This window comes from Eretmochelys imbricata, chromosome 25 (genome assembly GCF_965152235.1).
Source record: "Eretmochelys imbricata isolate rEreImb1 chromosome 25, rEreImb1.hap1, whole genome shotgun sequence".
Taxonomy (NCBI): Eukaryota; Metazoa; Chordata; order Testudines; family Cheloniidae; genus Eretmochelys; species Eretmochelys imbricata.
The window spans coordinates 7,202,957-7,217,978 of record NC_135596.1 but is presented as its reverse complement, the minus strand read 5'-3'; the positions used below and the strand labels follow the sequence as shown (position 1 = coordinate 7,217,978).

Here is a 15,022-nt window from a genome sequence, read left to right as displayed (position 1 = left end):
TAGGAATAAGCTTCTTCTATGGGCCAGCTATTCCATTACCATCCCACCTTTATAATTTCTTGCACCTTCCTCTGAAGCACCTGGTATGGATCACTGTTGGAAACAGGCTGCTAGTGGGCTAGATGGACCCCTGGTTTGATCTAGCGTAGCAAGGCCCATGTTCCCACCACAGACGTTACAGGTGAAGAGAGTTAATAGACCACCCAGTCCTTGTCCCTGGGAGCAATGCAGGGATTGTTCCCTTGGGTGCATTTTCTAGTGCTGACCCCTACAACTGATCCACATCTGCACTGGGGCACAAGATCTTTATCTTCAATTGCTATTCCTGTGCCTACAATTATCCAGCCCCTTATTAAATCCAGGTGCAGCATCTGACTCACTGACCACAACTCCCTGTTGTGTGAAGCGATAGCTAACATGTTAAAACACAATTTGTCTCGGGAGGAATTTTTAGTCAGATGTTTCTGTTGACAGCTATTTAACTCTAATAGCTGGGAACACTTGTGAGAAAGGATATCTTTGTTAAAGATTCAACACCTCCCCAAAATGCCAGTTTAGCTTCCAGTCCAGATCTCTAGTCCTCCACGGAGATCTTGTCATGAAGTGCTCTACTCACAGCTGCAGCACCTCCTTCTGGTCGCAGCTGGGATTAGCTCTGCCCGGCGGCCGCCCCTTCCTGCAGTTGCACTCCGTCGCTCTCTCGGGACTCAGCTGCTCCCGCTTCATGGCTTGGCCCTCTGGCCAGGTCGCTGTGGTTTTCCCCTTCAGAGGAAGTCACAGGTATCCAAGTCTCTCTGGACGCCCTGGACTGTCCCAGGCAGTCTTCTCTTTCACTTCCTGCTTAATGGTTTCACTTCCCAGTGGCTAGTAGGGGATCACAGGTGCCCTTTACACTGCTTTCCAGCCCAGGAACTCTACAACTAACAGTCAAGGTCTGCACAGTTGTATCTGGCCTACTTCCTACCTTGCCTTCTCATGCTGACAGCAAGTGCTGTCTCTCTCTGCAGCCTCCTTCTTCTCTCAGCTACTGGGCTTTATACAGACCCCTCCTGTCCCTGTCCAGCTGCACTTCCTCTTTAATTAGCCCTCATTACACCCTGGCTCCTCCTCCAGGTACAGCCTCGGGGGTTAATTGACTCACCTAGCCACCCTTACCCCTTCAGGCCTTGTGCGGGGTGGACACCCCATCATGGATCTCCATCAAACACAGGGAAGACAAAACTCGATATTCCTAACATAAGAAAAAAACGTGCAGAATTTTTTAAAATAACGTATTAAAAACCATTAAGTCTTCCCCTGCAGTGCTGGGAACCGCTACTGTGAGAGAATCAGAAACAGAAACTAACCAGCTGGCTTCCACTGTCCACAGCCAGTGAAAACCAAGCAATAAACAAACTGCCCTCCTATACAGTAGCTTTGTAACACTGTCCGTTTATAACAGCGTACGGTGTCGCAGGGAACACAGATAAGGAAGGAAATGTAAACCAGTGGGGACATATTTGTTCCTGGTGTAATTCCGTCACCCTCACAGCGACACCAAGGTTGAGTTTAACTCACGGCTTAGTTTAGCCCTGCAAGAGGTTTTGAAAGCTAGTTTGAAAGAACATCCTCCTGGAAGCGCTGTGGTTACACGAAGTGCTGTGAAAGCCCCTTCCCCACTGCCGCCCCAGCCTCCAGGGCCACCTCTCCCTGCACCGAGGGTTCTGTCACAGCTGCAAAACCCTCCCGATGTCTGATAGCCCCACGGCCCCTCTCCTGCTCCCCCAGCAAACGAGTCACAAGCCCGTGGCTGGCCCAGGAAGAGAAAGTGATGGGAATCAGAGCGCTGGCCGACGAGATGATGCACTCAGCACGAGGATGGTTTTGGAAAGGAAGGACATGCCGGAGTCTGAACCAGTAGCACCCCCGCCTCTCCCAGGGAAAACACAAAGGTAACAAACTTTCCTACTGTACTAATGCTTCTGAGGCCCAGGTCCCAAAGTTGATTTGTAGATTTTCAAGGCCAGAGGGGACCGTTATGATAATCTAGTCTGATCTCCCGCATAGCAACGCCCTGGGAATTTCTCCTGATCACTGCATTCGGAATAACTTCACGAATCAATAACAGCAGAGAAGCAGAAGGAAGGGAGAAGAAAGGTATTTGCAGTGAGATCACAAAGGATTAGAGATGGAAAAGACCAGAGAGGGGTGTGCACCAGAACCTCAGACTCAAATATCCCTAAACTTTGGGGTTGTCAAATTCCAGCTCCCACCCTTTATCCAAATGTTAGGACTAGCACCTCTCTCTGTAAAAGACCAAATCTGAACCCCACATCTGGGCACCAGTGAACTCCAAATCTGTTCCACGGGCTAACTGATCTCATTGTCAAGACAATGGGAAGCTGAGGCACAAAGAGGTTAAGTGACTTACTGAGGATCACAAAGCAAGTCAGTGGCGGAGGCAGGCATAGACCTCAGGAGGCAACTCGCCTCCTTTTGCACAAGTGCACTTACAGAAGTTTTGGGTTGCATATTAGCTATGATTTGTGTGATGGGGCTGAACTGAATCCCTGAATCTAGGTGCTGTCTAACGCAGGCTTGCTGAGTTCAGCAGGGAAGTTTTGTGATGTGGTCACACATCCACTGGGGGTGCAACCCCCCAAATTCACATCACAGAGCTCTTGGAGCAGCTACCTTTGGACACTGCCAACTCAGCCTGGATTGAAATCGGCGAGCTAGAGGCTCATGACTAAGCCCTGAGTCCCTGGTCTACAGTCGAGTTTGAACAGTCGGGGTGGGGGGCAGTTTCTAAGAGTCTTTGAGATTGTCCTTCCCAGCTTCGCCAGCCCTGCCCACTGTTGCACAGGACACGAGGGACCTAAGGATCCGTTAGGAGACTGAAAAATCACTGCCACATTCTTTTGACTCCAGGGACATGAGTTTGATCCTAGAATGAACCTGGTTAATGGGAGCTCCTTATCAGCTCACGGGGTGGTGGCAACCCCCATAAACTAGGAGCAGGTTGCTGTCTCCAGCAGCATCCTCCTCAGGCAAGCTCTGAGGCCTGCCTGGTTCTGCAAAGCCCCCCCAAGGAATCTGCAGGGCTAATATTTCCCAGAAAGCACCCTCCCCTCCTGTCCCAGGCCCTGAGCATCCTGCTCAGCAGCCTCTGGAGGTTAAACACCTGGGATGAAATGGAGGTAGGGTGACCAGATGTCCCGATTTTATAGGGACAGTCCTGATTTGTGGGTCTTTTTCTTATATAGGCTTCTATTACCTCCCACCCCCTGTCCCGATTTTTCACATTTGCTGTCTGGTCACCCTAAATGGAGGTGAAGGGCTAAGCTGCTGAGGGACATGCACAGCTAAAACAGGAGAGAAATGTTTTCAGAGGAAATCTGGTAGCACGCAGGGACAGGGCACGGATGAGGCGCGTGTGCACAGGCCTGTCGTATACACACACGTGCACAGAGGTATCCATGAATGTTTGCAAAGCCAGGAGTGCTGCCGTACCACTGTAAATGGCCCTCAGACACTAGCCTGCCCACATGCAGGCAGGCCCACGGACCAACAGGAGCCTGCCCAGATAATGCTGTACACCGGGGGGGTCTCAACCTTTCCCTTTCTGAGCCCCCTCCCCTCCCCCCCGCAGCATGCTACAAAAACTCCCCGGCCCACCTGCGCCACAACAACTGGTTTCTGCATGTAACGGCCGGAGCCAGCGTGAAGGGGTAGCAAGCAGGGCAATTGCCGGGGCCCCCACGGCACAGGGGGCCCTGTAAAGCGAAGTTGCTCAGGCTTCTGCTTCAGCCCCGGGTGGCAGGGCTCAGGGCCCCGGGGTTCAGCCCTGCGCGGCAGGGCTTAGGCTTTCTGCGCTGGGCCTCAGCGAATCTAACACTCGTCCCGCTTGGCGGACCCCCCTGAATCCTGCTCGCGGACCCCTGGTTGAGAACCCCTGCTCTGCCCCATTCTACTAACCTTCAGCAATTCTCCCAAGCACCTCCCGGGGGTAGGGCAGGTATCCACCCCACCATTTCACAGATTGGGGGGTGGGGGTCACGGCGGGGAAGAAGAGAAGGGGAGAGATTTGTCCAAGATCATGCTTCAAGTTAATGGCTCCCCGTCCCACACTCTCCCCTTTAGACAAACTGCCCCAAAGTGTGCATCCACCCCTTTCCCCACACAGAGCATTTTCAGAAAGAGGTCTGGGTAATGTGCAGGGAGCCTCAGCCCCATGGGGAGCCGGTGGCTGCTAAAAGCGCCATTGCCCTCTGTGGTTTAACAGCCCTGACCGCACTTCCCCTGCTCTAGGAAAGCATCTCGCTTCAATTCCTCTCTCGAAACTTCCCCCCGTGGGAGCTGTCTGCACAAAACGCTCAGACCGTGCAGGGTCAGCAGCAATTACCTGACGGAAAGTCAATTACTGAGCCGGTCAGGGACCAGCTTGGAGGTGGCCTGGTGAGCCCTGAGTCAAACAGAGACTCATTTAAAAGGCTCTTCCGTCATCAGGTGCTTCAGAAAAACCTGATCCCTGGTGGAATTCCCTGGGCTCCCCTGTGGGGGTGGATCTGGCCCAGCACGTAGAGAAATGTTTGCAGGGTTTAGGGTTTGTTTAAAAACAAACAAAACCCAACCAACTGCTAGTTTCCTTGATAAGGCCCCAATTATAAACACAGCCACAGCAGGGTGGGGCTAGGAACTGAAACCGCCAGAGACTCTGGCTCTGATCCAGGGAAGGGATCTGGCCCCTTGTATGTCGCTCACTTTAGCAACCTCCTGAAGAGCCTGGACTCTCTCAGCCCAGATCACTCCTTCCTCTTCTTCGCCCCACTCCTCCCCAGGCTGCAGAGGGCCCCCTCCTCTCACACTCTGATTTTCTATAGCCGGGTTCCCCTCCAAACCTGGGTATTTTGTTGGGACATTGAGAGCCCTCTAGATCTCTCTGGTCCCCAGGATCCAGGTGTGAATTAGGGTGTGACACACACAGGAAGGCTGATGAGGGCCTGCCCCCAGTCACATGTTGTTTCAGGGCTCCAATCCGACCTTGGTCCCCCCTCCCTATGGCAGGAGTTCGACTCGCACACTGACTCCAGGTGCTGCTGTAACGGTGTGGACGAGACTGGGTCTTCCCAGGTGTCCACCTTCAGTACGCTCCCAGCCTGCGACACCCAGATAGTGTCCCTCCATGGGAGCGGGCGGAGGAGAAAACAAGGTCACCCATCCAGGGTCTGCTAATGGCCTGGATTCAACCCTGGATACGCACACAATTATCCCCTGCACAGTGGGGGGAGAGGGGAACAGAACCGTGGATCAGGACGCACAAGTGCAGCGCCCTATGGAGGGAGTACGAGCGAGAGAGCAAAGAGCTGCGTGGAAGAACGTCCCGCCCCAGCCCCAGCCTTTAAGCAGAGTTGTTGGAGCCATGGTGGTCCCAGGATGTTAGCGGGAAAGACAGGTGGGGCAATATCTGTTATTAGACCAACTTCCCTTACTCCAGCGTGGCAGCTTGTCTCTTTCACCGGCACAGGTTCGTCCTGGGTGAGGTGTGGTGGCCCGCGATGTGCAGGAGGTCAGAGAAGAGATGATCCTGATGGTCCCTTACTGACCTTAAGGTCTCCTGAGTCAGAGAGATTCCCTCTCCCGCCTTGGCGTTGGGGCAATGCTGCCATCTACTGCAGAGAAGCAGCACAGACAATGGGCAAAGCTAGCAAACTTCCCAGGTCCCTTTGCAAATTGGAGGCCCCCAAGCATCCCCACATCTCCTTTTCCTTTATTTCTCTTTCGCTGGCAGAGAATGGAGGAAACTTTGCTGGGAGTTTGGCCTAACCTCCCTCTTCCCTCCCTACAGGGGGATCATCCCAGCCAGAAGAACGAGAAGCTCCAGCTCTCAGCTCAACTGTCCTGGCTCTGCTGAGCCACCCTCAGCAATGCAGGGCGCAGGGGCGGGCAGCCCTGCCCAGCACGGCGCCCAGGGAAATCTCATTTACAGCAACGTGGGTGAGTGGCCTCCAGCAGAGCTCAGAGGGAGCTGGGCCCCTGACTCACTGACACAAAGTTGGGTGCAGCTGGCAGCTGTTGGCCAGTTTTTGCAAAGAGCTTGGCCCAGTGGGTGAACGTGGGGTGCTGTGTGTAATGGCCACCCTCTTGGCCGACATGGTGGGGATTGAACCGGGGACCTCGCGAGAGAAATGCATGCATTGCTATAGCCTGAGCCGAAGCTGTTTAGTTAGGGCCTGTCAGCGACTCATGTCCCCTGTGGGTCAGGCACAGAGGGCTCATAACACACACTGAGTACTGGATTACACCGAGCACTTGACAATCTGGCCTCCCGTGCAGTGGTGGTTCTTCCCTCTTACTCCAGCCCTCCAGCTCTGAGTCCTGGTCAGTTCTTCAGTGACGTCCAGGGGAAAAGCTCAGGGTGGGGCTGGTGATTGCGCAGGGGGAGTTAGGCCTTGTGTACCCAGAGAGGTGCAGAGGGGTGAACAATAACTGCTCTCCCAGGGTCAGTGGGACAACAATGGGGGCAAGTTAACCCCCGGATTTGTACAACCAAAACCCACTGGACACAGGCTCAGTCGGCTGGATGTCAACATGGACACAACATGCTGGCCCTAACTGTGAGAGGTCCTGCAAGCTGAGTGTCGCCTCCCAATCCCCCTCCCTGGAAATGGCCCCTGCCAATTCCACAGCTCCTCCATCCCCCATCTGAACCCTGGCCCTCCCCTCCCCTCCCATGGCTTGTAGGCTAGAGGGCAGCAGTGAGCGTGGAGGACGGATTTGAAGGTGGTGGAGATGAGACGGGCAGTTGCTCTGGAGGGTGCATTGCAGACGGAAGGGGCAGCGTGGAAGAAGGTGCAGAGATGCGTCCAGGTGAAGGACTAGTGGGGTTGGGGGATAGTGGGTGACTAGGCCAGGGATGTAGACAGGAGCTGCCCAGTGTAGGTCCTTGCAGACTCACTGAGCACCTGGGAAGCATCTTGAGGCTGGAGGTGGTGGCTGCGTAAGCGTGTAATTGTTATTCCCTTGCAGGAGAAATGCGAGCACACTTGGTGCCAGCCAAGACATGCCAAGGGGAGTCACCTGAAAAGCTCCCCTCTGAGGCCAGCAGTGATCCTCTCCCTCCACCCCTGCCAAAAAAGCAGCTCAGCAGAACCAGGTCCTTGCCCGAGATGCAGACTCATCACTACTACCCGTGCAAGAGTGCCCCCTTCCCCACGCCGCATTATGTCTACAACACCCTGTATGAGGTCTCCACACACAGCAAGGGAGGCAGCCGCAGCTACTCTGAGTCAACGGAAGGAGCTCTCTGTGGCCCTAAAAGATACTTGTCTAAGTCCCAAAGCCTGGGTGCATCTGAGCCCTGGGACGCCCTATGTAAAGCTCACCCTGTCCCTGTCCCTGTCCCAAGGCACATCACCACAGAAGAACTGACGTTCACTACTCCTGATGGAGAGCTCGTCTACTTTTTCGAGGACCTGGAGAGCACAACCAACGTCTATGAGAAGGTGATGGGGTGCCACCTGGTGTCTTTGATCCATCTCACGGCAAGGGCACAGAAGATCCTGGGCGGAAAGGAGGAGGAGCAGCAGCTGATGAGAGCAGAGCTTGCAGGAAAGAAGAAGTGGGCAGATTTCACGCTCTTAGACAAGCAGCCATGTTGTGAAACAGGAGACGCCTGGTATTACCGTGTTTCCTGTTCCTCTGAGCAAGCCCAGCAAATATTCGCAGCCAAGGTAACCATAAATATTAGAGATGGGGAAAGATCTGAGTCAGGGCAGCCTGCCTGTAGCCCTGATCCGTGCGGCTCACCACCACCCCAAAGTCTGAGACTCTCAACAAAAAACAGATTTCTGGTCCCAAGGAGCCCATCCTTTGCTGCTCCTTACTAGTGAGGTGTGGGAATTAGGCAGTATGGTCTACTGGGTTAGACATAGGCCTAGGTATCAGGAAAGTTGGGTTCTGATGCACTGGGTGACCTTGGGCAAATCCCTGCCTCTCTGGGCCTCAGTTTCCCCCTCTCTAAAATGGAGGTTACGATTCTGACCCCACCCTAGTGCAAGTGCTTTGCGATCCGTGGGGACAGGGTGATTGTTTGATTTTATGGTGAAAATCCGCTATTAGTGACTTCATCAGCCTTGCCATGGCAGTCAGCTGTGATGGGGCCTGGCAGCGGTTTGTCACTGGGGGGGGCAGCAGGAGCCGATGAACCACGCTCCACTTGTCATGCAGCCGCCCCTAGTAAGGAAGAACAACAGATCAGCTGGAGCAATCGGAAGCTCGTGTTGTATCAGCAAGACCCAGTGAGATGCTCCCCGGAGCTTTCGGGGAGGCATCAGTGGTTCTTTACACAGTTCTCAAAAGGATCCTAAAAACCATGGACGCTTTTCCCTCATAATGAGTGGATGGATGGTCCTGATTTTCAACTTTGGAACATGAAGGAGTCTGTACTGCTTGGCAAAGGTGCCCCGGGAAGGCCTCTACCCCCAGAATAGGTCCAGCCCAGGCAGCAGGGCTAGCTTCTTCCACCATCCCCAGTGGCAGTTTTACCTGATTAAGGAGTGCAGGGTGAGTTTCAGTTACAACTGGCCTGGGCTGGAGTTGAACTAGAGATGAAAGGGTGCTGAGCCAAATCCCCAAGCTCCTCAGGCATACAGCCCCCTTGGCAGACTTTCTTTGTCCACTGTTGTCTGTGTTGTGTTATCCAGCCCATTGTTCTTGGCCTCCAAGGGGCATCAGAGGGTGTTAAGAGTGAAGAGTAGAGGGGTGTGGCTTGTCAGTTCCTCCCAGCAAAGACAGGCTGATCCAGCTTGGGCTGGGAGAGGGAAATCCCATAGCACTTAACAGCCATCCTGGGGGACAGTGGTGTCTTTCACCACTGCAGTCCCATGTCAGCCTGAGTGAGCATCACCCAGGATAACGGGGGGTTCCAGGCAAAGCAGAGACTGGCACCAAGATGACTAGACTTGGGGCTCAGTGCGGGGACTCTGGGGTTAGCCGAGAGGAGCTGCAACTCAGAACTCAGCAGATGATGGGCCAGTTTTCAGGGTGTAGAGCCCCAATTCTGGACACTGAGCACTTGAAAACCTGGCCTGACAGGCTGCAGTGATACAAGCCAGCAGCAGGAGCTGGAAGGCAGCCTGGACCAATGGTAGTCAGGGTGTGTTTACACTGCAATTGGGAGGCATGACTGCAGCACGGTTAGACGTATCCCAGCTAGCTCTAGCCTAGCCACGGTGACATGGGTTGGAGCCCAGGTTAGCCCCCAGTACATGCCCAGGGTCCTAGGTGGCATCCTCCTTGGGCAGCTACCCTGCTAACGTTAGCGAGCTAGCACAATCCGACTAGCTTGGGTACGTCCACACACACTGCAGTCACACCTCCTGCCTGCAGGCTGACGGGAGAAAACGGGGTCGCAGCCTGGTCTAACAGTACGAGGGAGCAGCGTAGAGTAAGACCGAGTGCAGCCTCCATCACCCACTGAACACCCCAGGGCTGGGAATATCAGCCCATGGTTTGCTAGCCAGCGTTAACGGCCAAGCCAAGTCGCAGGTTCTCAGCAGCCCAGTGGAAACAACCAGGAAGGTTTCACAAACATCCATCACGCTCCCCAAGGCTGGGATCAGGGCAGTGGGGCAGGCGGGAGCTCCTGCAGTGTGATTTCACCCTGCTGCGTCTCATGCACCCTGCCAGCTACCATCTGACTTAGCTGCCTCAAGCCAAGTTCATTCCTGGAGGAACAACACTGGCTTCCACCAGGGAGAGATCAGACCCCGGGAATCTGTGGCACCTGTTGAGGCCACAAGTTTATAGCCCTGAAATGAAGTGAACTCGGTTCACGTGCCCTCCCTGCCCCGCCCCCCCAATACTTCTTCCTCTTCTCCATTAAGCTCAGAGAAGGAACAGGGAAGGGCTAGATGGGATTTCACTGCGGGAACAGGCACCGGAAATTCCAGATCGGAATCAACAGACTGACAGGCTCAGCAGCTGCCATCACACCCCCATGCTCCGCTGGAGTTGTTAACAGAGCCAGAGGCTGGACTGGGGACCTCCAACCTTTGCCTGACCGCGAGCTGCGCTGGCAACTTTGCCAGGGGCTTGGAGCCAACAGAGCAGGTCACAGTGGGCAATATTAGCCTTCCCATAAGGCAAGTTTCTTCCAAACCCAATATTATTAGAGATGAGGGTGGTAGCTGGCCATGTGCTGCATCTTATCATCATCATCTTATCATCATCATCCCTTTGGAGGCCCCCTGGTGCTAGGCCTGTACACACTCAGTGAGAGAGATTCCTTGCCCCAAAGAGCTTGAGCACCAGGACCTAAAGGTATTTCGGCAGCCAAGGCCCCTGGATTTTGCTGAATTCTGCAGTGGACCGGGAATTGCACAGCAACGTTGATTGATTACAACACTGCATTGGCTGATGTGACCTTGCAACATTTCTAGCCTGCGCTGGTTGATTTTGTTCTCTGATGTGTGCACACAATTCGTCCACTAAAACCCATGATCTGATTGGAGTCATTCCATTCACCCACCCTCGCCCCATCTATTTGCTTCTCTCCCTGTGACTACTTGTTCATTTAGTCTGTAAGGCCCAGATCTCATAGACTTTAAGATCAGCAGGGACCATCGTAGTCATCTAGTCTGACCTCTTACACACTGCAGGCCACACTTAGCCAGAGGTTATGGGTCTGTTTCAGGAGTGGGTGAGTTACTGAAGTCCTCAAATCATGGTTTAAAGACTCCAAGTCACAGAGGATTCACCATTCACTCGTTTAAACCTGCAAGTGGCCTGTGCTCCATGCTGCAGAGGAAGGCGAAACTCCACCAGGTATTTGGGCACCCGACTGCCATTGAAATCAGAGAACAAAAAAGCCCAAAGCAATCAGTACAAGCTAGAAATATTCCAGGGTCACATCAATTAACACTGCTGTGCAATTCCTAATCCCCTGCCAAATTCAGCCACACCGGTGGGAGTTAGGTGCCTAAATACCATTGAGGATCTGGGCCTTGCAGACTAAGTGGGCAAGTAGGAATAGGGAGAAGCAGCAACTAGAAGGGACTGAGGGAGGGTGGATGGAGTGACTCTAAGGGGATGTCTACACTGCAGTGAAACACGTGGGGCTGGCTTGGGTGAGCTGACTCAGGCTCATAAGGCTCAGGCTGCAGGACTGTGAGATTGCTGCACAGATGTTTGGGCTCAGGCTAGAGCCGCAGCTCTGGGACCGCATGAGAGGGGAGTGTCCCAGAGCCAGGACTCCAGCCCAAACATCTACACTAGATTTTTACAGCCCTGTGAGCCAGAGTCAACTGACCCAGGCCAGGCCACGCTCCTGCCATGGGTCTTGTATTCCAGTGTAGACATACCCTCAGATCACAGTTTAGTAGATTCCCCGTGTGCATTTTTTGTTTGTTAGGTAATGGATAAGCAGATCAGGAGCAGTCACCTCAGCTTGCCCCTGCCTAACCATTATTAGCTGGCTATGCTCTAAAGGTACCCCTGTGGAAGGGAGCCTTGAGCAGGGATTTGAAGAATAGGTTAGTGGCTGCAAATGCCTTTGAATCACCACTGGACTAGAGGGTAACATCTTTACGATTGATCAAGGCCCCTGTAATGGTGTGGGAATGGGCACCCCCTTGTGTCAGGGTGTAACATTGCCTTTAACCTTGGCTCCAGCACCTCCTGCCGGCTGGCTCACTGGGTCTTCCATGGCTTGGCCCTCCACCAAGTCAGATACATGTTTAAAAACTTCCAGGGGATCCAGAAGTTCCTACTGAAAGTTCACAAAATGTCCCCATACAAAGGAACCTTCAGTTCCCCTTCTCAAGCTATTCCTTGGCCCTTCCTTTGGACCAAGGCTTCAGGCCCACCTTGGGCTCAATATTCCTTACACTGGGCTTGCATGCCCCCTTCCTCAGGGGCTGGTAGAGGAACCCAGGCTTCCCCCACTCTACTGTGGATTCCCCACCTGGGAACCTGCCTGTATTAAGCAGCTGGGTGTGCTTCTTCAGACATGCTGCTATTTCCTTGGGACACTTCCTTCCTCTCAAGCACTTCTCCACAGCTGGTGCTTAACACAGCCTCCCTTTAGAGTTCCCAAACCTCTGACTTCTCCCTTCTGGACTGAACTAATAACTCTTCCTGTCCTTTCAGGCTCTGCCTTTCCTGTCCCTACCTCAGGCCCTTCCCCAGAGGAGCCAAACCTGCTCCTGCAGAGCTCCTTCTCTGTTGTTCCTTGTCTTAGGAGGCTTTCCCTCACTGCCTTCCCTCCTCAAGGACTCTGGCAGCTTCCCCTAGGGATCTTCCCTGCTCCTTGTAGGCTCTAGGTCAGGACTTCCCCTACAGGAGCCTATAGCTGCTACTCTCTGTGGGTCCACCCGCCTGTTTAAGTCCTATCTCAAGACCCCCCAGCCACAGGACCCTGAGCTACTTATTCCCTGTGTTTCTCTCTACAGAGGAGTCTGGCCTTCCTCAGAGAGTGGCAACACTCCTTCCTCCTCTCAACAGAGCTCCTTGAAAGGCCCAAGTGCCAAAGGGATCTTAGCTAGCTCCACCCCTCTGGCCAGAAGTCAAATTAGTTAATCACCCTCCAGCTGCAGAGCATGACTCTAATTGTTTTTTTTCCATTTCTAGCTGGAGACAGGAGTCCCCCCATCATAGTCCCCCTGTGTTATTCAGCATGTCAGACCTAATTTGTGCCCCAAGGTGTCTCCAATGTGTGTAGCAGATCTGCCCCAAATTCTGTAGCAAACTGAGAATCACACAACTGTGTTAAGTGACTGCAACAGTCACTTGGCTGGTGTGACCCTGGAAATGTTCTAGCCTGCACTGATTGATTGTGTTCTCTTTATCACATCCAGCTGACTATGTGTTGCTGGTTCTTGCCCTAACAGGTCCATAAATCCTATCCCTGCAGTCTCTCGGTACAGATGTCTGTAGAAGCTCATTTCAACATTCAGCAAGTGTTTAGCTACTTCCTTGATTCCCTCCCTAAGGACCTCATGCCTGTGGAAAGGCCTCAGAAGCTAGATCAGTTCTGTCCTGGAGAATGTGAGGAAGCTGTTTCCAACAGTGCATCCCCTCCTCTTACCCAGGTGGCCATCTCTCCTGAGGTTCCTTATCAAACCCTGGCTGATTTTGTGAAGGGATCACAAGATCTCCACAGCTCCAGGCCCGGGCACTATGAACGCCTGGCTTGCCTCCTCATGCTGCAGTTGTGTACAGGGCTAGAGCATCTCAAGCAGCAGAAGGTTGCTCACTACAACATTCACATGGAGAACCTGCTCTTGGTGCACTGTCCATCTCCTCACCAGGGCCAGCAGGACAAAGATCCATCTGCAGAGCTGTCGCTTCCAAGGTTGGTCATCAGCAACTTCTCTAAAGCTACAGGAAAGAAGACATCTACTTCTGCGGCCCAAGATCCAGACCGAGTCAGCATGGCCCCCAAATGGCTCTCTGTGGCTCACTTCCAAAATGCAGAGGGGTTCCAGGTAGGCATATTGGTCTATGAGATCTTGCATCAGCCCAGCCCCTTGGAGAAGCCCTCAGGACTCAGGATTGGTGACCTCCCTGCCATCCCAGCCCTGTCCATCTATTCGGGGGGGCTCCAGAACCTGGCCACCCTGCTTCTTCACCCAGATCCGCACAGGAGTGTGTCCATCGAACAAGCAAAGAACATGCTGCAGGTCTTGCTGTGGGGACCACGCCAGGAGCTCTTTGCCAGGAACCAAATCACTCCGGTCTTGCTCCGGAACTGGGTGGCCATTAAAAGGGTGCTGTTGCTGCTGAAGTTTGCAGAGAAGGCGTCTGAGGCAGAGGTGACCATACGGCTGGAAGAGTGGCTGTGCTGTTTGTACTTCACAGAGACCCCCGAGCACACGCTCCTCCACACCCTCAGCGTTCTGCTTGCTTTAGAAAGCCCGGGGGCACATTAGACTTAACAGCTTATGCATCAGTTATGAAATACCTAGATTCTCTGGGCCCTAAGATTCATCTCAGCTCTTCATTCTTCAGAAGAAGACACCCTGAGTTTTATGCAGCTAACTGGGGGGGGGAGGGAGGGGGGAGAGAGTAGACTTTTACGACTTGGGTCCTGTTTACTCTAAAGTTCGTGGCACTTTGACTAAGAATAGGGCCAGAGAGGCCAGGTACAGCTGGACTGCCGCAGGTGGAGTTCTGGGGTGGAATGTACCTCCCCGCTCCCTGACACACAGAGGGACTGAGCAGCTTGCTCAGCATCTTGCATCCATTAGGGACCCAGTCCTACTCCCGTTGACTCACACAGCCAGCTCCTAAATATCTGCCATGGGGTATTTCTCATGTGTGTTTCCAGGATAAACCTCATGCTGTTTACTACTCATATCCCTGCCCTTTCCAGGTCCCCTTTGTGCAATCTCTCCATCCTCTTCCCTTCAGGTTCACGCCTTCTTCCTGTTCCTGGGAACTTCATAAACATACTGTTTATACCTCTAACCTGCCCCTCCAACTCTTTAGTGATTGTTCAAAATAAGATGGAGCCAAACTCCCTAGTAGACCAATCCCCACAACTGTGCACTCTACAGTGTATTCTACCCTTGGTTTAGGCTCCTTCTGCCAGTTTTCAGTCCATGATGCAATGTTTTGTACCAAATTCCCTGGAGTTTTTCTGGGAAGACTTTCTTCCTGAGGGCCAAATGTTCCAATGCATACTCACCAGGTCATCTGAGTAAGGGTTACAGGAGTTGACCTTTAGACACAAAATCTTCCTGGAAGCATCCTCCTCCCCACCCCATATCTGCATCCACTAATTCTGTCATTTTGTTTAAAAAATAGACTCCAGTTTGTCTTAAAGGTAATGTTATTAAGGAGAAATATGATACATCTGATAGACTTACTCTTATTAAAAACTGATTGTTACATAATCATTACCATGGAGGATGTATTTCAAAGGGAGAAATTTATCAACCCTGTAGCAGAAACCTTCAATAAAAACAGGATCCTGCTGAATCTTAAATGCTGTCCATTCAAATTCTTACTTTTTATTACATTAGCACTCTGCATGACATGT

At 52.9% G+C, this 15,022-nt stretch overlaps 1 protein-coding gene across 1 annotated transcript; it reads left to right on the top strand.

Moving 5' to 3' along the window:
* Nucleotides 1-1,771: 1,771 nt before the first annotated feature.
* PEAK3 (PEAK family member 3) lies at nt 1,772-14,010 on the top strand. The gene is made up of 4 exons (XM_077805395.1): nt 1,772-1,931; nt 5,828-5,976; nt 7,009-7,712; nt 12,870-14,010. Exons 1-4 carry the CDS (start codon nt 1,858-1,860, stop codon nt 13,908-13,910), a joined length of 1,968 nt encoding a protein of 655 aa, XP_077661521.1. The 5' UTR covers nt 1,772-1,857; the 3' UTR covers nt 13,911-14,010.
* The last annotated feature ends 1,012 nt before the right edge of the window (nt 14,011-15,022 follow it).

What these genes read in the sequence shown, in the direction of transcription:
- PEAK3 (XM_077805395.1), top strand. Translation starts at nt 1,858, where the DNA reads ATGGTTTTGGAAAGGAAGGACATGCCGGAGTCTGAACCAGTAGCACCC. An exon ending in CTCCCAGGGAAAACACAAAG is followed by an intron (nt 1,932 to 5,827) that starts GTAACAAACTTT and finishes CCCTCCCTACAG; the next exon opens with GGGGATCATCCCAGCCAGAA. An exon ending in TCTCATTTACAGCAACGTGG is followed by an intron (nt 5,977 to 7,008) that starts GTGAGTGGCCTC and finishes ATTCCCTTGCAG; the next exon opens with GAGAAATGCGAGCACACTTG.